Consider the following 27,647-nt stretch of genomic DNA (forward strand, 5'->3'; position numbering starts at 1 on the left):
AAGGCATTGACACCACTCCGCCAGGTCTTAACGATGAAAACAAATAGTTTGGAACATTATTGGTTCATTTATTTTGTAGTATTTCTTCTATAACTGTACACATCCTGAATCCAGTGCCTTATCAGTAAGAAAGAATTAGAGCATAACAGCTTTACTTCATTAAAGGTTGACTTTCTTTAATTGAAAGTACATTGGAATAAACAACTCAAACAAGAGCCATTTAGCTGGCAGTGGCTTGACATTGTCAAACGACACTGTCAAGCAGTGCTGACTTAATTCTGCTTTGCAGGTTCACATTTTGAAAATTATTCATCTTAAAAAAAGTCTTGGTAGTTGAAGAAGATGGCTTGGTTCCAAAAAACACATTAAATTAGCTTTTGAACGAAGTAATTGACTTATCAATTACATTAATTGACGAATTACGCATAATAAAATTCTTGTTTATAGTATTGTCCTGGGTACACTTTTTACTTAGATTAAAAAATAAAGCTGTTAATGTCTAAAGTATTAAGTAGTATGATTTCATTTAATGGTCTTCTTTCAACCTTTGCCATTTAGAAAGCCACCAGGTTCATAAACACATCTTAAAATCCACCAATAAGTCGAGCTATTAAACTGGTCACAACAAAAATAATAAAATATTACAGACTGTTTTAGATCTAAATCCTGATCCTCCTAATCCTGATTCACTATGCATATCGCATTTTAAGTTTACAACTCAATATTACTTGAAAGGCACCATATGGGTCTGTATACAGACCTTTCAATTATACATATTGCTTAATTGTAGTTTGCACTTTAAAATATAAATTAATTTATGCATTATCAAAATGATGCATTACTGTTATTTTATAATGCAAGTTCTAGTTTATTCCCTGTGTAGGTCATTTATTATCCGACTATTTGATAAGTCATGCATAAATCCAATTTGGACATAAAGTGAGCACATATACAGTGGTGGCCAAAAGTATTAAGACAATGTATGCCATGTATTATAGTTCTAGATCTGGCAGATTTGTGCTAATTAACTGAAAATCTAGTGCAAACTGGTTATGTGACAATGGTATTCAGCTTCTGTAGCCATGGCGTGGGTCATCTCCAGACTTTAACCCAATAGAAAACTGTGGGAAAGGGTGAAACAGGCAGGAGGAGTCAAGAAACCATCTTCTGTACATGATCTTCAAGAAGCAATAAATCAAGCATGGATAAAGAGAGTGACATCAGAGTACCTCTAGACGTCTTTTTGACTCTATGCCCAGTCGGATCCAGCACGTGCAAATGAAGAACGTCATGCTAAATATTAATTGTTCTAAAGCAATTTCACTGCATAAAATGAATGACTCTTGTCCTTAGTGTAAAAACTTGAGAATGTCATTAAAACCTCATTTCAATTTCATTTTTTTCATGAACATTTTTGTCAACCACTGTGCTGTAAACTTTTGAAATCTCTTCATGCAATTACTCAGCTTATCAATCAGTAACTAAACTGGATTTGCCAGATTCCACTAACTAGGTTTCTTTCGGTAGAATGTAGAGTCTAAGTGTATATACATCTAGAAGTGTATTAAAGCTGGGGTGCCAATCCATCACAGGGACACTCATTCACACACTGTGGTCAATTTTGGGGAGCGCCAATCAGCCTAATCTGCCTGTCTTTAGACTGTGGGAGGAAACAGGAGTACCTAGAGACGGGAATCAAACCTGGCTGGGAATCAAAACCCGGACCTTGGAGGTGCAAGGTGACAGTGCTAACCACTAAGCCGCCTTGCCAACAGGTTTCATAACAGTCCCTGATTTGTATTTATCTGAAATCACATGTGCACTGGACTTCTGATGTGCTTTAGCTGTGGGTGCAATCTCAGATAAAGCCTCGCCAAAAACCATGTCATTTCTCCACCCATGTCAGAATAGAGTTCCTCTGTTGCACAAGAGTGTTAAATAATAAGAACGACGACAACAACAAAAAAACATTTAAAATCAATTTTCCCATTAAATAGTTTGTCATTTATTTTCTTTTTGCATCTTATTTTTTTTAAATATATTTTCCCCCCATGATGTGGTGAACTGTATGATCATGCCACAGGCTAGTGTCATGTCCTTTAATAGGCAGCAAGAGGTACAAAGGCAGGCTGACATCATTGCACAAGACCAGGAATGTTGCATTTCTCTACTTAACTCAAGAACATCCAGTTATTGCTGAATATAACAAACAGAGGGGACAGTCCTGTTTCGGACTTATCCGAGCAGAAATATCAGCGAGGTGACGTCCGCTTTTCTGTGTCATGTCATACAACATGCAATTGTGAAAACTGACGTAAGAAACGGTTATAAAAGTTCGTAGGCCTGTCAGTTTTCACCTTGGCCATTTAAGTTGTATTAGAGTCTGTAGAACTTGACGTGTATGGTTTCGAGCCCTTATTAACTTTTATTTCACTCAGACCCTAAGCAGGTCTAAGCAGCAGCAACAGCACTGGAATTAGAATGTCAGAAATGTGGACAAAATGTGAGTCAAAGTAATGTGGCATGGGGTTGAAAGGGAATAACCGCTCACACACAGCTGTCGATTGTCAGGTTAGAAGCATAAAAAAAAAAAAGACTCAAAAAGACACAAAATCAAAAGATAATTTCTGGCTGACAGTATGTGAATATGAAAAAGTCAAAAAATTAGGGTTAGAACAAACAAACAAACAAACAAACAAACAAACAAACAAAACAACCCTGATATAATAAGCTAATGATAATATTAGGTTAAAAAAAAAACAACAACAACAAAAAAACATTTTATTTCAGGGGTGTACAAATGCATATCCTGGGTTCCTGGAATAAGGGGATTTTGCCACCATGAAGGGTGTTAGAATTTAAACATACTCCCTAAAGATTTTATGCAAAATATGTTTACATATATACATAATGTGAATTATTATAAAGTGATGCATCTCATAACTTCGTGCTATTCAGTAGAAGGGGAATAATCTTCCGAACCAGTGAAAAACTGTAAATGAAGGTATTGAGAGAAATAAATACCAAAACACAATGTGTGTTCCATTAAACTATTTCCTACTATATTAGGAAAATAATAAGTTACGTCAGGCTTCTGGACAATCAAATCCTGGACTTGCTCAGATATCTGTACTGTGCAAAAAGTCTCGAGCTCTCCTCATTTCTTTATATTAAACTAAATGATGTAGATTAATAAAATAATTGGGAATGAACGTTTTCTTAGTTCAGGTTTCGACAGGTTGCAAATTGTCAAAAATCTAAAAATGTAATGTTTACGTAACATCCTCAGCAGCGACCTCATTTCCCCTCTCATCTGTTCCAACCACACAGCATATTCAGCATCACCAGTATACTAATCACCGACCTGAACATCTGTCATCATCTGCACCTGTTTCATGCCTTACATTTTTTATTAATGCTTGAATGGTTCATAGGTGGCTTAATAAGCAAAAAAAACAAACAAAAAAAAACATTTATCTGAAAATACTCAGGTACAGGGATTTGAAGTATTTCCTTATGACTAGATTAAAAATACATGACAATCTGATTCTCTGATAGCAACATATGAAAAAACTGGCACTCAAGACTTATGCACAGTACTCCTCTCTTGCATAAACGTTTTAAAGGCTAGTGTTTTTATTGAAATTAGGATTATTATAGGCATTATTATTATTATTATTTTACTTTAATGCATTCATAAGGTGCAAGCCTGCTGCCATGGCTGAACAAACTATAGACAGTTTTAAAGTTTAGTGGTGGTCTTGGTGAGAAGCGTGCATACGATGAAAGACTTATATCATGAGTGTTTAAGTTCAGAGATACTGATCAGAAGGTCGGCGGTTCGAGTGCCAGGTTGCCGCCCTTGAGAGAGGCCCTTAACCCGGTGGCGTATAATGGCCGACCCTGCGCTCTGACCCAACAAGAATACAGAATGTCACTGCGCAGTAACGTATACGTGACGAATGTACTGGTTATAGAGCCACCACAGATCTCCGCTCTTTCCCTCCAAACTCCTATTTACTTTGCAACATCTCTAAATACATTTAATAATACGGTCATGTATGAATGAAAGAATAAAAAAAATGAAGCCATGGGTGTAATTTTTGCGACGCTAAATAGGAACTAAGTGTATTCAAACTAAAGGAACTGCGGAAACGTCTCAAAGTCTGAAGAAACGTTGCTTGTTGGCGAAATCGTGGCTGAGAATGTATGGACAGCTGTGTCGGAACGAAGGGTTAGGTTTAAAGTGCCTCCAACAAATAGTTCTTGCATTTCTATTTCTATTTAACCCCATGAGTCCATTATAGGAACGTTAATAATAATACTAACAATAATAATTAATTCATTCTTCAAAATAAAATGTGCGAAAAAAATGAATATTCCCTACATTTGTTTCGGTTTTACCTGAAGGTTTAACAGTGACAGCCTAACAAAAAATATTGCACACGTTTAATAATAATGCGATGGAAATCGGTACCGAATTAAAAAAGGCGAAATTTTTTTTTGATTAAAAACAGGTTTCCAGCAGCCCTGTAACACATTTGGTGAAATAGGATCCAAAAAAAAAGAAAAAAAAAAAAAAAAAAGAAAGGCTCATCATGTCTGTCCAAGCAACATAACGAAGGGACTGAACGCGGATAAAATCCCACTGTTCAGTTTCATCATGCCGCACTTGACGGATCGTGGCAGGACGCTGTTAAACACACCCTGCTGGGAAATATGCCTTCCTTTCCATCTGTTCTTAGAAGAAGTAAAGGACTGCAAATGTGATCCTGGTTCGGCATAAAAGCAACCGTTCTCCAGCCAGGTGGTATGTCTTCTGTAATAATAGTTATAATAATAATAATAATAATAATAAACATTATGATTTGGAAATTTACCAAAAGCAAACGTAAAATGCATTACTAAAAGCATATTACAATATAGCATTTACTCCGACAGCTGTCTCTTTACTGCACGACACTGTAGTGTTCTCTCTAAAACCGCATGCTCAACACCTGCTCTTGAGATATAAAAACTCTAATTAAAATCCATACTCTATAAAAAAATAATCATTTCGAAACAAGAAAAAAAATAAAATAAAGAAATCCACTATTAGGCTCTATTCTTCTCGCAGTACAAAATACTGGCCTCCTGGGACACTCCGGAGAGAATTTCCAAACCCAGCGCTCCGATTAAACCTGAACGGGCGTTTCTCCGGCCTGGGACGCCACCTTTAGCCCTGATCGCCTTCCATCAGGACCGCGCCACTGAAAAAAGGGCGTGTTGATGCACGCACATCGAACCGCTTGCCGGCGAGCGTCAGACGATGTTGATCCCTCCGCACGCCGAGGCCCGCTTGCTGCAGTATGTGGAGCTGCCGTGGTTCGACGTGCTGCCGTTCATATGCGAAGTCTTCATCTCCATTTGGCATGCGGCGATGGCGGCGTTCAGCTCCACCTGCGCTCGGTGCACCACGTAAAACATCAGCCCTATGCTGATAAAGATCTGAGGAAGATAAAGACATGGAAATGTCCGTTTAAGTAGAATATCGCTGATTTTTTTGTCGTTTAGTTAGTGGTCAAAATATCAATCAATTATGAGCAGAGTAATGGTTCTAGCCCTGCCGTTTGATCTTAAATTAAATTCAATTATGTAGACTAAATTAAAGCAATGGGAACAAATGCAATATAGTAAAAAAAAAACAAAAAAACACATAAAGATAAAATTTTATTGTTTATGTAACAACCTCAGCAGCGACCTCATTTCCCCTCTCGTCTGTTTCAACCACTCAGCATTCAGCATCACTAACATACTAATCACCGGCCTGATCATCTGTCACCATCTGCACCTGTTTCTCACTGGTTTATGCCTTAAATTAGATGTTTTATTTAATACCTAAACGATTCATAGGTCATTGTGTGGCTTAACAACAACAAAAAACTCAGGTACAGGAACTAAACTGGAGAATTATTCCTCAAGTCTGCCTAGAAAATACAAAAAAAGTCTGGCTCTTTGGAAGCAAAAGATGAAAAACGTCTACATGCCATCAATCAACTTTCAGGCCACATCTGGACTGATGGCAGCCAATTCTTGCATAATTAAGGCTTGGGGTTTGGCTCTTGAGGACTGACCACAAGTTCTTAACGAGATTAAGGTCAGGGGAGTTTCTTGGCTATGGACCCAGGAAACATGAATTTCGATGTTTTGCTCCCCGACCACTTAGTTATCACTTTTGCCTTGTGGCAAGGTGCTCCATCATGCTTGAAAAGGCATTGTTTCTCACTTGGATAGTTGTCTCTGAGGATATTTTTGTACCATTTTCTATCCATGACTGTGTTCTTTGGCAAAATTGTGACTGAGCCCACTCCCTTACCCGAGAAGCAACCCCAAGCATGAATGGTCTCAGGATGCTCTAGTCTTGGCATGACACAGTGATGGTATCGCTTACCTTGTCTTCTCCAGATGCCCCGAACAATCGAAAAAGGGGATTCATCATGGGAAATGACTTTACCGCAGACCTTAGCAGTCCAATCCCTGTACCTTATAAATGATATATAAATGACCTCATATGAGGGACACAACATTTCCCCCCAACTACATTGTCTATCCTGATCCAATCCTCTTATGGGGACACTTGAGAAATTGCAAAATACACTTATTTGTACAAAAAAATATGCTTAGAATTCTGCCCAGAGACTTCCTGGATGGTGGAAGTGTGGTCTAATTTTTCTCCTCATCATTGTCCCATGACTAAAGACGGTTATCTACATCAGACATGTCTGGTGGTAGGAAGTCAAGCTTACTAGACTTGTACTGTCTTATAATTCTCAGACACATCGCAGGAGATTATGACCTGAATGATGCAAAAAAAACTCAATCAAAACAGCCCAGCTAATCCTCACACAGTGTAAACCCCTGTGACAAGTCCAAACCGTCCCCTTTAATCCTCTCTGTATTACTCAGTGCACTCCGGACTATTTGTACGATTGTGAGATGCAAGAAGTGCAATTTCCTTACTTGTAGACTGAACAGAAAGTATCCGCTGATGCTCTGCTCGGCTATAACGTCCTCTATGGTGCGCAGCGTGGTGCCCAGGTAGGAGTTGAGGAGCTGAGTGGGCAGCAGGCCAGCTGATGAAGCCACCAGGTAGTCTGGCAAGGACACGTCTGTGATCTAAATGCAGAAAGAAAAACAGACACGCTCAACATTTTAAACACTGTTTATGCACTACATCGACTGCCTGAGGACTTAAATAATGCCTGCTTATAAATGCATAAGAACATAGTATTTACATTTAGGCATACAACTTTATCCAGAGTGACTTAATTATTATTATTTAATCTCATTATACATCTGAGCAGTTGAGGGTTAAGGGCCTTGCTCAAGGGCCCAACAGTGGCAACTTGGTGCTCAAGGGATTTGAACCTGACACCTTCCGAACCATGCCTCAACCCCTGAGTTACCCCTGACGCTGTTGTATTAGAACAGGAACAACACAGTGGTGTTAAGGTACCGACATTCTCGACCCCAGAGGTGCTAGGCCCCTGTGCCGCTATACCTTTTCCAGCACAGCAACTTGCCAACGATTACAGATTTAAAAAATGACAGTTAATCAATCAGAATAAAGACTTTGGTAAGTCGATTATAGAAAAATTGTTGGCTCAAATTGGAAAACAAAAGGCTAGGTGTGTCGCTGTTGTCTTTCTTTATATACTATTAATGCTGATGGAGCTCAACAAAGGAAACGAAAAACAAACATCTGTAAAGCTAAAAAGCAATTCAGAAAACAGGTGCAATGCTGTTTTAGAGACGTAATGCAAACTCTAGAACTTTTGCTCCGTATTTGTATTGACACAAATCTCCAATTACGGCGCACCCTATCATTTTCATCTCCCTGATAATCCCTATTTATTTACCGATGTCGTCAGTTAACGCCTATGGAAAGCTGAATACTTACAATAGAGCTTGTAAAAAAAACAAAACAAAACAAAAAAAAAACCTTGGAGCCTCAAATAGACACAAGACATTATGACAACCGTAGAAATCTCACACCGAAGTCCCTTTTTACGGCCACGTATGCAGCGTACATCGGGTTTGGGTTACCCGCATAATGCAGCGTATTGCGTTTCGGCAGAAAACGCACGACATGCTGAAATGTAGACATCGGCACAAAGTGCTTAGCGAGGAGGAGCAGGCGCAACAAAACTCCGGTAAGAGCCGACCAGATGTGTCACCATACGCAAGGTTGTTATTGCATTCCGTTCAAGGGCCTTCGAGGTCAATAAGTAATAAGTGCGCCAAAAACGTTCTCTAGACGCCTTTGTGAGATTCCAGTCATGACTCAGTATCTCGAGCAAACACAAGGAGAAAAATGTTGAAGCTCTTTCTGACATTATATCGTTAATTAGACATCAGAATCAATTTCATTTTATTTGTTCAGCTTTGATTACAGCACACAGTGTGGTATCCAGTTCAGGTGTGAGAATGATTCCCCATGCTCCCAGAACCCCTGTTGTACAATCTAGGTCCTGGAACAGGTCCAATCCACGGAGAAGAAAAACTCCATCGATGTGATAACCCGGTCATTCAGTACATTCAGGTCGTCAGATTACTTATTTCATTTTATTGCCACATAACATTGCTGAATCTAGACCTGAGCGGCTGAAGCCACCCCAGATTATAACACTGTCTCCAAAGGCTTGTACACTGGACACTACACATGATGGGTGCATCGCTTCATGCGCTTCACTTCTTACCTCTGAAATGAGTCAATCTGAGCTCATCAGATCTAATGACCTTTTTGATCTTCATGCTCCCTAGTAAAGTGAATCCTTTTTTTCAATCCTTGAAGTGGTTTAGTCCCAATTCCTGAGAGTTCTCATCACATTGTGTGTGTGAGTGTGTATGCATTGTCCTTTTTTTTCCCTATTTGACCAAGGCTCACTTTGATGTCTATAGAGGTGCGGCTCAGTGGTAGCTAATTCACTTAGCCCTGATACCTGTGCTAACTGGCTCATGAAATAGTTACATATGGGACCTTTAATAAATTAAACCCAACTGTCTTGTATGGATCAAGTAAGTAACATGCAGTTTTTATAAAAAACTAATATTGTTTGAGATACAAGAAGCATAACTGGTAAGTCTAGTTATTGTTTGTTTTATTATGTCATAATGGTAGAAATCTCAACCCACAATTATATTTATAGTCAATGGCAGATTTGAACGCATACTTTTATTTAAATACGAACATAATACAAACCTGTGCAATTATCTTATCGCAAAAAAATTGCAATTTAACTCAGGTAATGTATGCACAGTCAGTAATTCATGAGGATTTTTTCCTGAATTCTACTAAACATGATCTATGGAACAGGTAAAGCTAATTTGGTGATTAACCATAATATTATATTAGAATTATAATATTAGTGATAAACTTAAACCACTTGTGGTGGTGAATTGTGGTGAATAAGAAAACATCAAAGATACATATTTACTTAGCAAACGTCGCGGCCATCATGTTGTGAAAGAGGGATTTTAGGAACCGGAAAAACATGAGAACGTACATATAATTTGTTTAATGAGACTACTTTTAGTGTCTTTATTTTTTTTAAAGTTTATGTAAATAAGTTTGAACACTAAATGGTAATAGTTGAATTTCTTATAGTTAAATAATTAATAGGATAACCACAATGGCAATTTTTTATCTAATCATGACTACCTTAAAAACCAGAAGCCTGTAACTAACAACTGAGTAACAACAAGTTTAGGAATGAAAAGAAGAGGCTAATACAGTAGGTTCCCCTACATATGAACATTCGAGTTATGAACTTTTAAAAGATACAAACATACATTCACAGATGTTCAATCGCTGAAGTTAGATTACATGTCCAGGATGTTATATCACATGGTCACAGCGTGTATCCCAGGATGTCTGGAAGCAAGTGTTAAAGCAGCGGCGATGGAGCTGGTGCTGCTAAGACTTGATAGGCAATAACGATGGAGAATGAAAATAATTGAGAGAATGGAGCAAGGTGAAAAGATGGCAGACATTGCTCGTTCAACCATCTAAAGAACACTCTACTATAATATTCAGTTTAAAGCCAATTGTGTTAGTATCCTAGCACCTAGACAATGTTTGTTGGACTTACGAACAAACTGGACTTACAAACAAGCTCTCGGAATGGAACTCGTATTCGACTTACAGTATTGTAAATATTAAGGATAATTTTGGACTAGTTAGATTATGCTGATTTATGCACTTTTTTCATTTAAAGAGAGCTCAGAATTTTATTTCTTCTATTCCATGAACATTTTTTGCTGTCTTTAAAAGAAAGCGGGGTCAGATCCCAGTGCCTTGTGGGTAAGCTTTGCTTCTGAAGTCTACAGTCATGCTGACACGACCCCGTTTACCCCTCTGAGGGGTCATCTAACAAAAGCCACTTGCGCTAATAAAGTATTGAAGCGAGTCTGAAGAGGATATCGTTACACACAGCTCAGCATTACAGCCAACCTCAACGTCTTAATGTCACACCTTAAAAAATGTAAAAACCTTAAAATCTCATGAGTACAATTAAAGTTGAAGAGAGGGAAAAAAAAATTCTAAGGTATAAAGTATTTTAAACATATTGTCGAACATCATGCAGTGTTTTAGTTAAGGTTTTTGGCGCTAAACATGTGCATGCAGGTAGATCTGAAGCAGGGTGGGGCTGCCAGCTGAATTTAAAAGCGTGACGTAATTGTTTTTATGGCGCAGCGTAGACTAGGGCTGGATGACCATGTGTGTGTTACTAAGCACATCATTGTATTTCAAGGTGCACAGCCCTTGTTAACAATAGCAAACGGCTTAACAAACGAGACACACACAGGATTATGGGTATCAGCTCCGCAATGTTCGCTTTTCACCAAAAAAAAAATTTTTTTTATGAAATGCTTCCTCAAAAAACTTAATCGACAAATTATTTCATTATTTATTGATTCAGCAGGTAAAGTTTGAACCAACAGTGATGTAAAAGAGTGTTTTTATTTTTGTATTGTATACTGATTTTATAATGACATGGAGTACTGTGAAAAAAGTCTTAGGCACCATATTACATGCTTTACCAATTTTGTTATATACTGTATATTTATCGTGTCTGCATAATTATGTACAAAATCCATTTAGTATTTCCATATATAACTTAAAAAATTATAAAATAAAAACTATTACATATGCATGGCTGTAAAGGAAAAAAAAATAATAATAAAAAATAAAGTATAGTACAAGACAGACCAGTTTTCAGATGGAAACAACAAACCTAATGTACGCTCCTGGGATTGGCAAGTTATAGTGCTGTGCAAAAGTCTTGGGCACATACAAAAATATGGCATAAGCAAAAGATGCTTTTGAAAACATTTCTGCATAAAATAAACTTCTATAAAGAGCAATAAAGAGTAAGAAAATAAACAGTCAATATTTTGAGTGAAAATTAATTGCTTAAAATCAGGAGTTTTAGACACATATTTGTATGTTTCTGTATTTATATAGAAACCAACTGGTAGGTTTTACTGAGCATGCTGGAGAATTAGATTTTTAAGTTATATATGAAAATACTGAATAATGCAATCCATTGTCTTCTTGTGCCAGTCCCAAGTCTGGATAAATGCAGAGGGTTGTGTCAGGAAGGGCATCCGACGTAAAACATTTGCCAAATCAATGATGCGAATCAAGAATATAATTCCCATACCGGATCGGTCGTGGCCCGGGTTAACAACGACCGCCACTGGTGCTGTTGACCTACAGGGTGCTGGTGGAAATTGGGCTACTGTTCGTCGAAGAAGGAGAGGAGGAAGGCGTGTTCGTAAGCAGAGAGAGAAGAGGAAAGGCAAGAGTTTAGGAGTGATAGTAGGGACTTTGAATGTTGGGACCATAACAGGGAAGGGAAGAGAGTTAGTTGATATGATGCAGAGAAGGAAGGTGGATATACTGTGTGTACAGGAGACCAGGTGGAAAGGTAGCAAGGCTAGAAGCTTAGGATCAGGGTTCAAATTGTTTTACCATGGTGTGGATAGGAAAAGAAATGGAGTAGGAGTTATCCTGAAAGAGGAGTTTGTAAGGAATGTTCTAGAGGTGAAGAGAGTATCAGATAGGGTGATGAGTCTGAAGCTGGAAATTGAAGGGGTGATGTTCAATGTTGTTAGTGGTTATGCCCCACAGGTAGGATGTGAGTTAAAAGAGAAGGAGAAATTCTGGAGTGAGTTAGATGAAGTGATGCAGAGCATCCCCAGAGGTGAAAGAGTGGTGATTGGTGCAGACTTCAATGGACATGTTGGGGAAGGGAACAGAGGTGATGAAAATGTGATGGGCAGGTTTGGTCTTCGGGACAGGAATGTAGAAGGACAGATGGTGGTGGACTTTGCAAAGAGGATGGAAATGGCAGTAGTAAATATTTTCTTCCAGAAGAGGCAGGAACATAGGGTGACATATAAGAGTGGAGGCAGAAGCACTCAGGTCGACTACATCTTGTGTCGACGTTGTAACCTGAAAGAGATCAGTGACTGCAAAGTGTTGGTAGGGGAGAGTGTAGCCAGACAACACAGAATGGTGGTGTGTAAAATAACCCTGGTGGTGAGGAAGGCGAAGAGGACAAAGGCAGAGCAGAGGACAAAGTGGTGGAAGCTGAGAAAGGAAGAATGTTTTGAAGTCTTTAGGGCGGAGTTGAGACAGGCTATGGGTGGTCAGGAGGTGCTTTCAGTTGACTGGACAACTACAGGCAATGTGATCAGGGAGACAGGTAGGAGGGTACTGGGTGTAGCATCAGGTAAGGGGAAAGTGGACAAGGAGACTTGGTGGTGGAATGAGGAAGTCCAGGAGTGTATACAGGGAAAGAGGCTAGCTAAGAAGAAGTGGGACACTGAGAGGACTGAAGAGAGTAGACAGGAGTACAGGGAGATGCAGAGTAAGGTGAAGGTAGAGGTGGCAAAGGCCAAACAAAGAGCATATGAAGACTTGTATGCTAGGCTAGACAGTAAGGAGGGAGAGGGGGATCTGTACAGGTTGGCAAGGCAGAGAGATAGAGATGGGAAGGATGTGCAGCAGGTTAGAGTGATTAAAGATAAGATAGAGATGGAAATGTACTGACAGATGCCAGAAGGGTGATGGGAAGATGGAAGGAGTACTTTAAGGAGTTGATGAATGAGGAAAACGAAAGAGAACAAAGAGTAGAAGAGGTGACTGTTGTGGAACAGGAAGTAGGAAATGTTGGTAGAAGTGAGGTGAGAAGGGCGTTGAAGAGGATGAAGAGTGGAAAGGCTGTTGGTCCTGATGACATACCTGTGGAGGTATGGAAGTGCTTAGGAGAGGTGGCAGTAGAGTTTTTGACAAGTTTGTTTAACAAGATCTTGGAGAGTGAGAGGATTCCAGAGGAATGGAGGAGAAGTGTATTGGTGCCAATTTTTAAGAACAAGGGAGATGTGCAAAGCTGTGGCAATTATAGAGGTATAAAGCTAATGAGCCATACAATGAAGCTGTGGGAAAGAGTAGTGGAAGCTAGGTTAAGGGCAGAGGTGAGCATTTGTGAGCAGCAATATGGTTTTATGCCTAGAAAGAGTACATCAGATGCAGTATTTGCTTTGAGGATGCTGGCGGAGAAGTACAGAGAAGGTAACAGGGAGTTGCATTGTGTCTTTTTAGATTTAGAGAAAGCGTATGACAGGGTGCCAAGAGAGGAGCTGTGGTATTGTATGAGGAAGTCTGGAGTGGCAGAGAAGTATGTTAGAGTGGTGCAGGACATGTATGAGAGCTGTAAGACAGTGGTAAGATGTGCTGTAGGTGTGACAGAAGAGTTTAAGGTGGAGGTGCGTCTGCATCAAGGATCGGCTCTAAGCCCCTTTTTGTTTGCTCTGGTGATGGACAGGATGACAGATGAGGTAAGACAGGAGTCCCCATGGACTATGATGTTTGCAGATGACATTGTGCTCTGTAGCGAGAGCAGGCAACAGGTGGAGGAAAATTTGGAGAGGTGGAGGTATGCTCTGGAAAGCAGAGGAATGAAGGTTAGCCGCAGCAAGACGGAATACATGTGTGTGAATGAGAGTGACCCAGGAGGATCGGTGAGGCTACAGGGAGCAGAGGTAAAGAAGGTGCAGGATTTTAAGTACTTGGGGTCAACGGTCCAGAGCAACGGGGAGTGTGGAAAGGAGGTGAAGAGGCGGGTACAGGCAGGTTGGAATGGGTGGAGAAAAGTGTCAGGTGTGTTGTGCGATAAAAGAGTATCAGCGAAAATGAAAGGAAAGGTGTATAGGACAGTGGTGAGACCAGCGATGCTCTACGGCTTAGAGACAGTGGCGCTGAAGAAAAGACAGGAGGCAGAGTTGGAGGTAGCAGAGCTGAAGATGTTGAGGTTCTCCTTGGAAGTGACAAGAATGAATAGGATCAACAGTGAGTTCATCAGAGGGACAACCCACGTCAGATGTTTTGGAGATAAAGTCAGAGAGGCCAGATTGAGGTGGTTTGGACATGTTCAGAGGAGAGATGGTGAATATATCGGTAGAAGGATGCTGAGGTTGGAACTGCCAGGCAGGAGGTCTAGAGGACGACCAAAGAGGAGATTTATGGGTGCAGTGAGAGAGGACATGAAGTTAGTTGGTGTGAGAGAAGAGGATGCAGAGGATAGGGTTAGATGGAGGCAGATGATTCGCTGTGGCGACCCCTGAAAGGGAACAGCCGAAAGACAAAGAAGAAGAAGATGAAAATACTGAATGATTTTTTTACATAATTTTGCAGACATGATAAACATATATAACAAAATCGGTACAGCATATAATATGGTGCCTAAGACTTTTGCACAGTACTGTATATGAAAAGAATGCAAAAGTATTTGCCCCTTCCCTTAATAAATAAAAATCATCATTTAAAAACTGTTTCTTTTTTATATTTACTCTGGTTATTTTTTGTATAACAACAAAATTTGTTTGATAATCAGAATCACTTAATTGTGACAAATATGCAAAAAAAAACTTCACAGCACTGTATTTTATGTAGAATATTTTCTCTTTCTAAAGGCTGATAAGATGCCATCGCGCTCATGAGAAGCATTTGACTGCTGCTTTCCTCTCGAATAATCAGCCAAGCTTTGCACTGGTTTCAAAAGACTTTATTGTAAAACCACTTTCTTCATCAAACGGCACTTAGGGAACAGATTTTCACTGGATTCACCCTCATGAGTGTAATTACAGAGGTGGAGAAGAATAATGCAATATACAGTGCTGTGCAGAAGTCTCGTCCCAACCCTTATTTCTTCATATTCTGCTGCTCCCAAAGAGACTTTTTTTTTTTTAACATAGTCTTGAGGAATAGTTCTCTCTAGAACTTATCGGTGCAGATGATGTCAGATTATTGGGTCGGTAATTAGTATACTGGACGAGGTTGCTGCCGCGGTCGTTACATAAACAACCACATCTTTAAAAATTGTATCCTTAGGCACTTTGCAGCCTGTCTCAGTAAAAGATTTGACCACGGTGTTATTTAACAGAATCTACTATAATAGACTACAACTATACTATAATGAATCACCTTTCAGTGAAAGATTACAGTATATATTGATTATTAGTATTTTGTATATAAGCACTTTTTATATAAGCAATAATTGGACATTCCTATTATGCTTTCTGTTTCTTTAGAATAAACCCTAACTGACGTTTACACTAAAGTGCGCACTATTAGATTTTCAACCGAAGATTCAGTGCATGTTAATACCACAGGCTTAGCACGTTTCAGTCTGTTTACTTAAAAACCTGAAACACCTGCTCTTCAACTACTATAATGTTAAAATAGATTACATAACCATAAGATATATATTTAAAAAAAAACCTTCAGGCCTTAAAGCTCTTTTCTGACAGTTTCTGCATACAATTTTTTTGTGCTTTTTTTTTTTTTTTTTTTTAACTTATCTCCTTTTTTGACCTTTGGACGGCTCTGCCTATTACAGCATGGCTAACAAGAAAATCCTAGCAGGCAGAAAGGGGGAAAAAAAAAGCACTCACATACCCTGGTGTGTCAGGACGAGGTTCACATAGATAAAGCCAGGGCAAAGTGCAAGAAAGTAAAAGTAACCGGTATCTGAAGCGAATGTGTGATGTCCAATGTCTTTTAATGTTTGTTTGTGGTCTGACTGCTTTTTTAGCAAAGAGTGTCATATTCAAACGTCTCCCATATCACCATAGCATTAGTGTTACAGCTAAACGTCGGCACCCGTGTGGGAAAGATCGAACCAGAAGTGAACAAAAAATGGAATATTAAACTTATATGACTTGTTTAACACACCCGTACATGTAGTCTGACCTTTTTTTTTTAACTTTATTTTCCATTATTAGTACTAAACAATTTAAACTTTCACTCCGTATGAATATTCTATATAATTTCCCATGAACATATATACGTATGTCACCAACCACAGGAATTCAAAATAGTCCTTCAACCTTTCAAGTGTACATTCTGTACAATCTGTATGTACCACAGTACAAGGCACAAGGCTTTCTGACAGTAAGGAATGACGCACAGCCCGGCACAGAGCAGAAACACTCACCACTGGGAAGGTGAAGATTTTCCTCTAACTGAATGTCCTGATGTGTTTCAATGTATTTACAGCTGAAGATACTGTATGTTACCCCCTAATCGAATGAAGAACCACATGTGGTACGTCTGGGGGATTTGTTAATTTGGTTTATATATTTGCATTTTTGCACATTGTGTTGAAATAACTTTACATGTGTGTTTGCTTTATATATTACACACACACACACACACATATATATACACATTATATATATATATATATATACATATATATATATATACATATACATATACACACACACACACACACACACACACAAACACACAAACAAACACACACACATATACATACGTGCGCACGCACATATACACACCCGCTCGCGTTCTTTCTTCTGTTTAAATAAAAGTTGTCATTTTTATTAATATTTTTTAGATTTTTATAAAAAAAAAAATGCAAACCACATTCAGTAACTTCCCTTGGATTTGTATATTTGTATATTTATATTTACTTATATCTATACTATTATTATCTACCTGGAACCCGGATTATCTACAGTATATATAAAACAAAGTCTGTTTGGTGTTTGGCCTGTGACTGGCGTGTCTGGTAGTTCCAGACTTTTTGGACAAAAAAAACGTCACAGGAAGTTACTGAATGTGGTTCGCGCTAAAATAAATTTAAATAAAAATCTAAAAAATACTAATAAAAATGACAACTTTTATAAAAAAAAAAAAAAAAAAAAAATGTCTTTGGAAGAAAGAACGAAGAATTTTTTATTCAATTCACTCATTTTTCCAAGTATTTCAATTAAAGCCCTATAAAGGGTTACTGAGTACACCTAAATAAAATAATTTAATGGCATTGGACTACGGTTTGGAAGATCCCAGGTTCAAACCCCACAACCACCAAATTGCCACTGTTGGGCCCTTGAGCAAGGCCCTTAACCTTCAACTGCTCAGATGTATAATGAGGTAAAAATGTAAGTCGCTCTGGATAAGAGCGTCTGCTAAATGTAAATGTCTAAATGTTCTCTTACATCTCTCCCTTTTTAAAGTTAAACATTAACACAACTTATCTTGTTACCGAAAAGAAAAAAAGTCCTCTGTCCTGAAGACTTTCCTGGTGAAAACTTGTATTGAGCAAAACGTAGACGACATTTAGAATTTTAGAGTAAGACATTTTTATCTTCTCACCCGCTGTACAAATAAAACATTACTTTAACATAAATGTACTTTATCATTTTGAGCCTGAAGTACAGTCGAAGCTGCTGTTTACTCGACGCCAATCAGATCCGACCGATGAAGAAAACAAAACACAAAGACAATCCAACAATATGGATTTACGAAGTCAATAAATTGATGTTTTAGAAATCACCTGTAATGATTTTATAGAGATAACACTACAGAACTGCTTTGTGCATCATGCCTGTTCGCCTGCCTGATTTCCCAAAAAGAAAATAAACATTTGAACAACATGTGCAAACATCACGATGATACTCGGTACCCTTGAAACATTCCTCACACCTTATGTCAATATGTTCAGTCTCTACCATTACTACCTACTTATGACTGCTATATCACAGCTTTCTTTACGGATCGGTCCTCGTATCAGGTTCTGCGCATCCGAGCAGCTAACGTGTGAGCGCACGTCTCTGCACAGTTATGACCTTCCTAAGCCTACCTGCTACTTCTCGTGTCTCATGTGTCGGTTAATCAAAAATTAATAACGCAGGATACACATCACACCAGGGAGTGAAATTACTACCACCGACAGCGTTCTAGTACAATCTCGTCTCGCTTCATAAGATCTGAATAGGATGAGTTGAATATGTTCATGAAAATCTCTTACAGACCAACAGTGTTTATTTAAATAGATAGAGGAGCTGATCTCCTATGGAATAGTTCCTATAAAATTTACAATTACAGGAAGGTCCACAATTATCATTATTATAATCATCATCATCATCCCATACTGAACATGTTACTGTCGTCCTTGTGCCTGATCCAATTAATCGGCTGATTGGTGATTAAACTGGGTGGTGTGTCTTAGAGAAGAGTTTTTTAAACCAGTCTTTGATCATCTGACATCAGCCTTATACACCTAAACCAAGACAAAAAGAATACTGTACTAATTTCCTTATTCAGGTGTGGCTGGGGCAGGGATGCCTAAAGACTGGTTTGGGAAGCATTAAATAACCTGTTCGACATCCAGTGACATCATTCAGGGGAGGAAAAAAAAATTATTCTTCTATAGTAAGCAGTTGGCTGCTTGTGTTTTTCTTTTTCGTTCTCCTCAAGCTAAATCCTTTAAAAAAAATAAATCAATAAAAATAAAAATCAATGACTTGTTTCTTCAGATACCTTAGAATGTGACACATTTGCCTTACTCGGCAGACATTTTTAAATAAGGTGCGCCCAAGGCCAGATGGTCAGGATTGGGATTTGAGCTCATAACCTTCATGATTAGATGCACAGAGCCCTAACTGCTGACACTATGGTCGGTGATGTTTTTTGGTAAAAAATTTCAGCCAAAGAAAACATCCTTCAGCATGCTATAGTAATATTGACCACACCCAAAGCTCGGACAGCAACATTCAAAAACCTAGGCCACACGTGGAAAAAACAATACCTCACGATGACATCATGTGCAAGAAATACACAATGTTAAAGAGAAATAATAAAATACTTTACGTCTACAGCTATTTCTTAATTATAAATAAATAATGACACGATGTCCTATTTATCCGTTTATTGTTACATTCAAAAGCATCTATGAAACAAGTTACCACTTACAATACAACAACGGCAAACAGACATTCTTGGCATTATACCGTCAAGAAAGAAAATAAAGGCCAGGTTGTTCCAAAGAAATTGGAAAAGTACAAAAAGCCTCAACAACAACAATAATAATAATAATAATAGTAGCCTCTGATTCACGTCCCTTATGAATGAGCTGTTACTATAGAAATGATATCAAGTCAGGTATTAAAAGTTGCATTGTGGGTGATTTTTGAGTCAGATACCCAGTACAATACTATAAGTTCCATGTTGATGCAAAGTTTGTTACTGTAATCATGTCCGGTTCCTGAGATATGGCCGGTGCGAGTATTTGTGAAAAGTGTTTCGAAAACCTTTAAAATCCTATTTTATTATTAAAATAAGTATTTTGGGACATGTCAATAGTGAGGGAAGCCTTATTGTGACACCAGGATTTCCCCACTACATCAAAAAAAAAGAAAACAAAAGTGGGTCTATATGGAAAAATGCATGCTTTTCTAGCAGAAGTGGGGAATCCAGCTTGGGTAGAGTTCATCAAAGTGCTTTACGACAATGTTTAGGATTAAAACCTGCTGAAGGATCAGTACTGTAAGGGATCAGGAAGATTACGTACTTATCAACCAAAATTGAAAATGTAATACATTTCACCTAGTGGCCGGTATGACGGATCACGTATTTTCTAATGGAGCATCAGTATAAAGCTGTGATTTATGTCAATATGAAGTAGTGCCAACTGTCAGCGCTGCTTTAACAAACACTTAAATCAACACCAATCAGAATGGAAAATGTAACAGCGCTGAGGAAGAAGTAGTGCAATTAGTACAATTGTTTGTGGTTTGGGACTTGACCCGAGAGTCTACAGTGTTGGTCAACACAAACACTATTTTTTTTAATGTTTTTTTTGTTTTTTTTGCATTGTGCTTAAATATCATGTTTTTTACAGGTCCACTACATACGTGCACACTCATAATTCAGTTTTATGTCAGAAAAATATGCTTCCTGTAGCAGCTTGTCATGGGGTACTACACCGACACACCGCAGCAGTATGCGGAGAAAGACGAGATTGTTTTCAGCGAACAGAAAGGTACAAGATACAAGAAAATGCAGAAGGTTGGAGATAACAACGTTCCTAGAAAGTTACAAAGCAATAATGCTGCAATGTCAGTTCAGTCAGGTTGGTATGGCGACGTTGTTCTGACTTACACACACACAATCAAATACCAATGCTCATCCAAAGCCACGGAATGAGGGTGCTACAACATTACTTCAGCAATGTTGATATGCTCACTTACACACAACCACAAACCAGTGGTTATCCAAAATCGCTGACTGACGTTGCTATGATTAGACTTTAATGACGTGAGTATGCCGAGGTTACACACACACACACACAACCACATTCCAGTGGTAGACCAATGCTGGAGAATATTGTGGGAATTTCACCCAACTGGTTCAATACAGGTCTTCCCACTGCACTGATATGTCAAGGTAATTAGCATTACAAATGTCGACCAGCAGGATGAATACATTTGGTTGGAAATCACTATTCAATATGGCAGACGAGGAAACTCATGGAAGTGAGATCGAACTGAGATCGGACCATGGGAAAACAGGCACTGAATGTAGACGCGATGGTGAAGTTGCTATTTAATGAATTGCACAAACGCGACTCAATACGAAATTTCACTTCTCGTTTGTTCCCCTTTTTTCCCCCCTTCCTAAGGTTCTGAGAGCAGTTCAAAACACTCCAGCTGTATTTGACTGCTCTGGCAGCGTAACTAATGAGTTGCAAATATAGCATGAAATGTAAACAAAATGTAAATTCAGAGCGAAGTTTTGCACTTGAAACGGAGGTTTAAAATCACAGACGAGGGTTTCGAATGTGATTAATGCTCGGCGATACTTAATAACACTTTAATAATGTATAATTTTGTTATTGTAAAGTATGTACAATAACTTTAGACAGCAAAACATCTCCTTGTACAACTCATTTTACCTATTATTAATAGGAGTAATTATATAATATAATTATAAGCTTCCTTATAATTATTGTATAATTATATAACAAGTTTATATATGGTTTTCTGTATATGGTTTATTTAACATCTATGGAAGGAGTCTCCAGTGTCAGCGCTGTGTGTTAAGTTTTTTACTAAATCCTTGAGGATAGACAACTTTGCACTTTTTTTTTTAGTTATTAAATTCAAGAGAGAGAAACAAAACAAAAGTGACAGGACGACTGTTTGTAGCTGTTATAATATAAGGGATAAAAGTAACTAACTTAACATTAAATGTTAGAGATAGAGAAGAAAAAAAAATAATTCAGGTAAATTGAATCCAAAATCAAGTTATTTTTAAATAAATAGATTTAAGGTGGTGAAATGGTGGTGTTCCTCAATGATGCTACAGGTGGCGCTCTACCCTATTTACACATTGGCGGCAACACCGCATCCCATTTTGTAGGGGCAAATTATTTGTGAGGTTTCTTTAGAATTGTAACGAAATCTGAAGAAAAATTATAATGTAGAATCATAATACTGATAAAATCGTGATACAAATTTAATCAGCACCTAGGTATCGTGATAATATTGTATTGCGTGGTCCCTGGTGATTCCCAACAGTAAATAGTTGTAAATCACCATTTGTCATGGTTTAATATATTAAAATAAGGCATTTTTAGGGAAAAAAAATATATATATAACAGCAAGCCCTGTTGGTTTTTATTCCTTACAAATACAAATTACATATTAATATTTATAATTCGTTCCTACCAAACAGAATGCTGTTTATTGTCATGTAAATAATTAAGAGAGGGATTACAGAGGAATTGCAACATTTTACCAAAATATATATATATTGAATTTTTTTTTATGAGTCAGATGAGTCAGTGAGGCTTAAAAAAAAAAAAAAAAAAACACATCACATCACTGAATACATTTTTCCCAGCTCTATTGCATATTATAAAATTACAATAATGTTTTAATTCCCCTATATGACAGGCAAGCTGTCAACCAGTTCTGGTTGACAACTTGCCTGTCATATAAGAGTATTAAAACATTTCAGGATGTATCACAATTTTACTGCCTTTTTATTTTAAAGCATTTTTAGGTAGTTATGGTAGCTCAATGATGAAGGCTTTAAGTTATACACCAGAAGGTCATGGTTTCAAACCCCAGCCCAGCCTATGGTTGGGTCCCACAGGAAGGCTGGGAACTTTACACACTTACAGTTCGACTGTAAGCATCAGCCACATAAACAACTGTAGAAGAAAGAGCCGCCTTTATTTAGTCACATTATATATTAGAGCACAGTGTGTGTGTGTGTGTAATATGGGGTCAAATACAGGGTCAGCTGTGATACAGTAGCCCTGGAGTGGATAATGTTCAGGGCACTGCTCAAGGGCCAAGCTTATTGAACTGCTGCCCTTTGGTTTGTTTTATTTACTGATCCACTGCCAGTTCTCACTGTGTAAGCACTAAAAAATATGTTTCAGTGTTTTATTGTCAGTAGATTAGTGTAAACTGTAATTTTTTGCTAAAGGGTATCCCCGCCCTCGTGCAGATCCTGACGCTTTCGTGCTACCATTACCTGAGAATGGTGTTTCAGCAGATAATAATAATTACCTTACACTATGACATTAAAAACGTGAGGATGATGCTGTCTACTGTTACACCACACCGCTACACCGGCCACCTGCTATACAGGCACCCAACTGTTAATGATGCTGCCTACTGTTGGGTAGAAGGTGGGGAACGTTCGTGACAGGCTCACGCTCTGACATAAAAGTTGATGATGACGCTGCCTACTGATTTCTTGTACAAACACCGCCCGCCCTCCCATACAAACAAACAAACTGAATTTTGTTTATATAGCAATACAAACACCCACCTTATATTAAGTATATTATATAATAATACAGATATGGCGTCTTGTGCCACCAAAACTGTAATGTCCTATGTGCTCCAAAACATTTTTATTGAAATTTTGAGCTACAGTAGCTCTTTTTGGGCCAGCCTTCGTGCATCAGTAAACCTTGGTCACCCTGTCGCCAGTTCACTCGTTTTTCCTTCCTTGGATTGATTTTGGTACGTCCTGACCACTGCAGACCAGGAAAATCACACAAAAGATGTAATTTTGGAGTTGCTCTGACCCAGTCGTCTAGCCGTTCTGATTCGTCCCTTCTCACAGGGAACTTATAACAATGCAGGCTGGATGTGGGTGGGATATATTAGGCAGCAAGCAAACTTTTTTTTTCTCCTAAAGTTGAGGTGTTGGAAGCAGAAAAAAAGGCAAACATAAAGATTTGAGTGACTTTAACAAGGGCCAGATTGTGATGTCTAGAGGACTGGGTTAAAGCAACTCCAAATCTGAGGGTGTTGTGTGATATTTGTTGGCTGCAGTGGTCAGGACATGCCAAAAGTGATCCAAAGAAGGAAAACCAGTGAACTGACAGACAGGGTCATGGCTGGCCAAGGATCATTGATGCACGTGGGCCCACATGTAGTCCAAACTAATAGAAGAGCTTGTGAAGAAAAGCTTTATGCTGGTTAAGATAGAAAGTTGGGGACATTTAATTATGGAGACAGACCTTAGTTTCAGTAGCCATGTCAAAACAGTAACTAAATCAGCATACTATTATCTTAAAAACATCGCAAGAATTAAATGTTTTTTTTTTTCATTCAAGACTTGGAGAAACTTGTCTATGCCTTTATTACACGTGTAGGGATTATTGTAATGGTCTCCTCACCGGCCTTCCCAAGAAGACCATTAGACAGCTGCAGCTCATCCAGAATGCTGCTGCCAGGATTCTAACTAGAACCAGAAAATCTGAGCACATCACACCAGTTCTCAGGTCCTTACACTGGCTTCCTGTAACATTTAGGATAGATTTTAAAGTACTCTCACTTGCGGTCAGGTTTCAGTGCGTTTTAACACTTAATGTCCTAGGACTTAAATACATTGCAGATATGCTCACTGAATATAAACCTAACAGACCACTCAGATCGTTAGGATCGAGTCAGTTAGAAACACTAAGGGTTCACACAAAACAAGGGGAGTCAGCTTTTAGCCATTATGCTGCCTGCAGTTGGACCCAGCTTCCAGAAGAGATCTAAAACATTAGTCACATTTATATCTAGACTTAGAACTTCTGTTTAGCTGTGCATTTATTGGATGAGCACTGGCTACGTCCGGACTGACTGTGCTGTATTTTATGTTTCTTATATTGGTAACTGTTTCTAAATCTCATTTTAGGAAGTTAAAAAGTTTTAGTGCTATTATTTTGTATCTCTTTTTATAATAATTTTCTTCTATTATGTAAAGCACTTTGAATTACCATTGTGTATAAAATGTGCTATACAAAAAAACTTGCCTTGGTCATAATGTTATAGCTGATGTGTGTGTGTGTGTGTGTGTATATATATATATGATGTGCACATCACTCACCGAAAACACAGCGTTCTGGAGCCCGAACGGGATGGGTGTGAGCCTGGCCAGCGCCACCACCTTGAGCCCGCTGCCCCCCTGCACCACCCGGATGACGGCCCCGAGCTGCTCGTTGTTCCCCACGCGGCTCAGCACCCAACCGGAGAGCAGGCGCCGGCACGCCACGTGCGCCACCGAGGTCCCGATCAGCACGCCCACCATCACCAGGCCCACCCCGGGCACGAAGCCGTACAGGTAACCCGCGGCCACGTTGAGCACCATGTAGCCCCAGCCGCAGGGGAACGACACGGTGATGAGGCACACGATGAACAGCATCGCGCCCATCAGCCCGTCCAGGCTCTCCACCCAGAGCAGCGCGTCCTTCAGGTAGCGGCGCACGAGCGTGACCGAGAAGAAGCAGGCGGCGGTCAGCACGAGCGCCACGAGCGCGCTCTTAAAGCAACAGGTCGCGACGCAGCACGGATTCCTCAGGTCCGTCGAAGAGGAGGAGGAGGAGAAGAAGAAGAAGGGCGCCGCGGGATCTCCAGTGCTTCCCCCCGCACCAGCCGCCGCCTCCGTGTCCGCCCTGCAGATCAGCAGCTCCATCTTCTCGCAGTCCACCGAGTCCTGCGGCCGCTGCAGCCACCGGGTCAGCTGCATGTGTCCTTTACCCGCAGCATGCTTCACGGATTTCAGCAGCAGCTGCAGCGCTGCCGTGGCCAGACTCCACATGACCGCAGTCAGGCTTCAGCGTGGATTAAAAAAACCCCTCAGAATTCAATTACAACACCCAGCACTAAATAATAATAACAATAATCCGCGTTTTTACTCCTAATAAACGCCATAACGCGAACGTTAACGTGACACCCCGCCTCCCGTACCGCGCTCCCCTTCTGCCTCCACCATGTCGGCATTAAAAACACACCGACATCCGATACAACCAAACAAAGCAGTTAGACAGAGTAATCGTCCAACTTTTAGTACAAATCCAAAAAAAAAAAAAAAGAAGAAGAAGAAGAAGAAAAACGATCACGGGTACAAAGTCCTCCTGCCGCCGTGGTGGTGGTGATGGTGATCCATCACTGCGTCTGAGCCGCACAACTTCACTCCGCCGCCGTCAGGGTGCCAATAAATAAGTAAACACGCTGCGCGGTATGCGCCGACCGAACGAACAGTTCCATTAGTTCTTGCACCCTGAACCGCACTTAATCACAGCGCGCGCCGCTGTTACTGCTGCTGCTGCTGCTAACGCACAACTGTTGTTTGTTTCCCAGAATGCCACGCAACACGACCACGGGTTCTCTCCGTCTCCAATCACGTGTCATCTTATAATATCGCGAGAACATCTCTCTCTCTCTCTCTCTCTCTCTCTCTCAAACACACACACACACACACACACTATCTTTGTGAGGATCTCCCGTTGGCAAGATGTCCCCACAATGTCAAAATGTCCCCATGATGTCAAAACGCAATGCCAGATATTCCCATCATTGTAGGAATCTCTCTCTCTCTCTCTCTCTCTCTCTCTCTCTCTCACACACACACACACACAAACACACCCACACACACACACCTTGTGAGGATCTCCCACTGGCAAGGTGTCCCCACAATGTCAAAACAGAATGCCAGATATTCCCATTATTGTAGAGACATCTCTCTCTCTCTCTCTCTCTCTCTCAAACACACACACACACACACACACACACACACACACACTCTCTCTCTCTCTCTCTTACTATCTTTTTGAGGATCTCCCATTGGCAAGATGTCCCCACAATGTCAAAATGTCCCCATGATGTCAAAACACAATGTCAGATATTCCCATCATTGTAGGGATCTCTCTCTCTCTCTCTCTCTCTCTCTCTCTCTCTCTCTCTCTCTCTCACACACACACACACACACACACACACACAACAAAATGCCAGATATTCCCATTATTGTAGAGACATTTCTCTCTCTCTCTCTCTCTCTCTCTCTCTCGCTCTCTCTCAAACCTAAGTATTAAATTCAAAATTTCATTTGTCATTTACAGTATGATAAGCAGTGAAATGCTTGTATGACCACCCATGACCTAAAAAAGTGTACACAAATAAAGAACATGAAATAAGAATATAAAACTTTAAGCTGCAAAACTATCCTTGTGAGGATCTCCCACTGGCACTGTGTCCCCACAATGTCAAAACACAAGCGAGAAATTCCTATCATTGTAGGGACATTTGTTTGTCCCCCCCCCTCTCTCTCTGACTCTCTCTCTCTCTCTCTCTCTCTCTCTCTCTCTCTCACACACACACACACACACACACACACACACACACACCTACCTTACATATCCTTGTGATGATCTCTCATTGGCAAGATGAAAAGGCATGTTCAGTGTTTGTCTTACTTACCTTTGTCTACGTTGTTAATGTTTCGGCCGCTCCTGCCAAGGGAACGCCACGATGGATCATGCGATCCACACAAAACTTGGCACAGGCTTTACGCTGGGTGCCTTTCCTGACATAACCCTCCTATTTTATCTGGACTTGGAATCACTGGGGTTCGGGCACTGGATGGGAATTGAACCCGGACCTTCCACATCATTATCATTATTCATTCTCATCATTATTGCTACACCTACAGTTAAATGTAACCTCAACCTGGATGTCAGTAAAAAAAACCTTTGGCTTGCTTGGGATTTTTAATTAAAGCTGTTTTTTCCCCTAATTTGAATACAAATCGGCTTATGTGTTTTCAAGGTCAAAACGGTCAGAGATTCCTATCCTTGTGGGGACATTTGGTTCTCACAACATGCCCACTACCCCCCCACCCCAACAAGCATCCAATCATGCTTGTTTTACTATCCTTCTGAGGATCCTCTACTGACATTAATTTATGGAGCAAATTAATCTTACTCAGTACCCAAAGGAAA

At 39.6% G+C, this 27,647-nt stretch overlaps 1 protein-coding gene across 1 annotated transcript; it reads right to left on the reverse strand.

Annotated features, from left to right (window-relative positions):
• Nucleotides 1-3,481: 3,481 nt before the first annotated feature.
• Nucleotides 3,482-25,974, reverse strand: tmem64 (transmembrane protein 64). The gene is made up of 3 exons (XM_053489637.1): nt 24,758-25,974; nt 7,000-7,155; nt 3,482-5,487 (listed from the first exon to the last, which is right to left on the reverse strand). Exons 1-3 carry the CDS (start codon nt 25,466-25,468, stop codon nt 5,302-5,304), a joined length of 1,053 nt encoding a protein of 350 aa, XP_053345612.1. The 5' UTR covers nt 25,469-25,974; the 3' UTR covers nt 3,482-5,301.
• Between the last annotated feature and the right edge of the window lie 1,673 nt (nt 25,975-27,647).

The sequence above is a fragment of the Clarias gariepinus genome, chromosome 28, assembly GCF_024256425.1.
Source record: "Clarias gariepinus isolate MV-2021 ecotype Netherlands chromosome 28, CGAR_prim_01v2, whole genome shotgun sequence".
Taxonomy (NCBI): Eukaryota; Metazoa; Chordata; class Actinopteri; order Siluriformes; family Clariidae; genus Clarias; species Clarias gariepinus.

Coding starts and splice junctions, on each gene's coding strand:
- tmem64 (XM_053489637.1), bottom strand. CDS start 25,468: ATGTGGAGTCTGGCCACGGCAGCGCTGCAGCTGCTGCTGAAATCCGTG. Junction 7,156..24,757: donor TCCAGAACGCTGTGTTTTCG/GTGAGTGATGTG, acceptor TTCTGCATTTAG/ATCACAGACGTGTCCTTGCC. Junction 5,488..6,999: donor ACTTTCTGTTCAGTCTACAA/GTAAGGAAATTG, acceptor TATCTTCCTCAG/ATCTTTATCAGCATAGGGCT.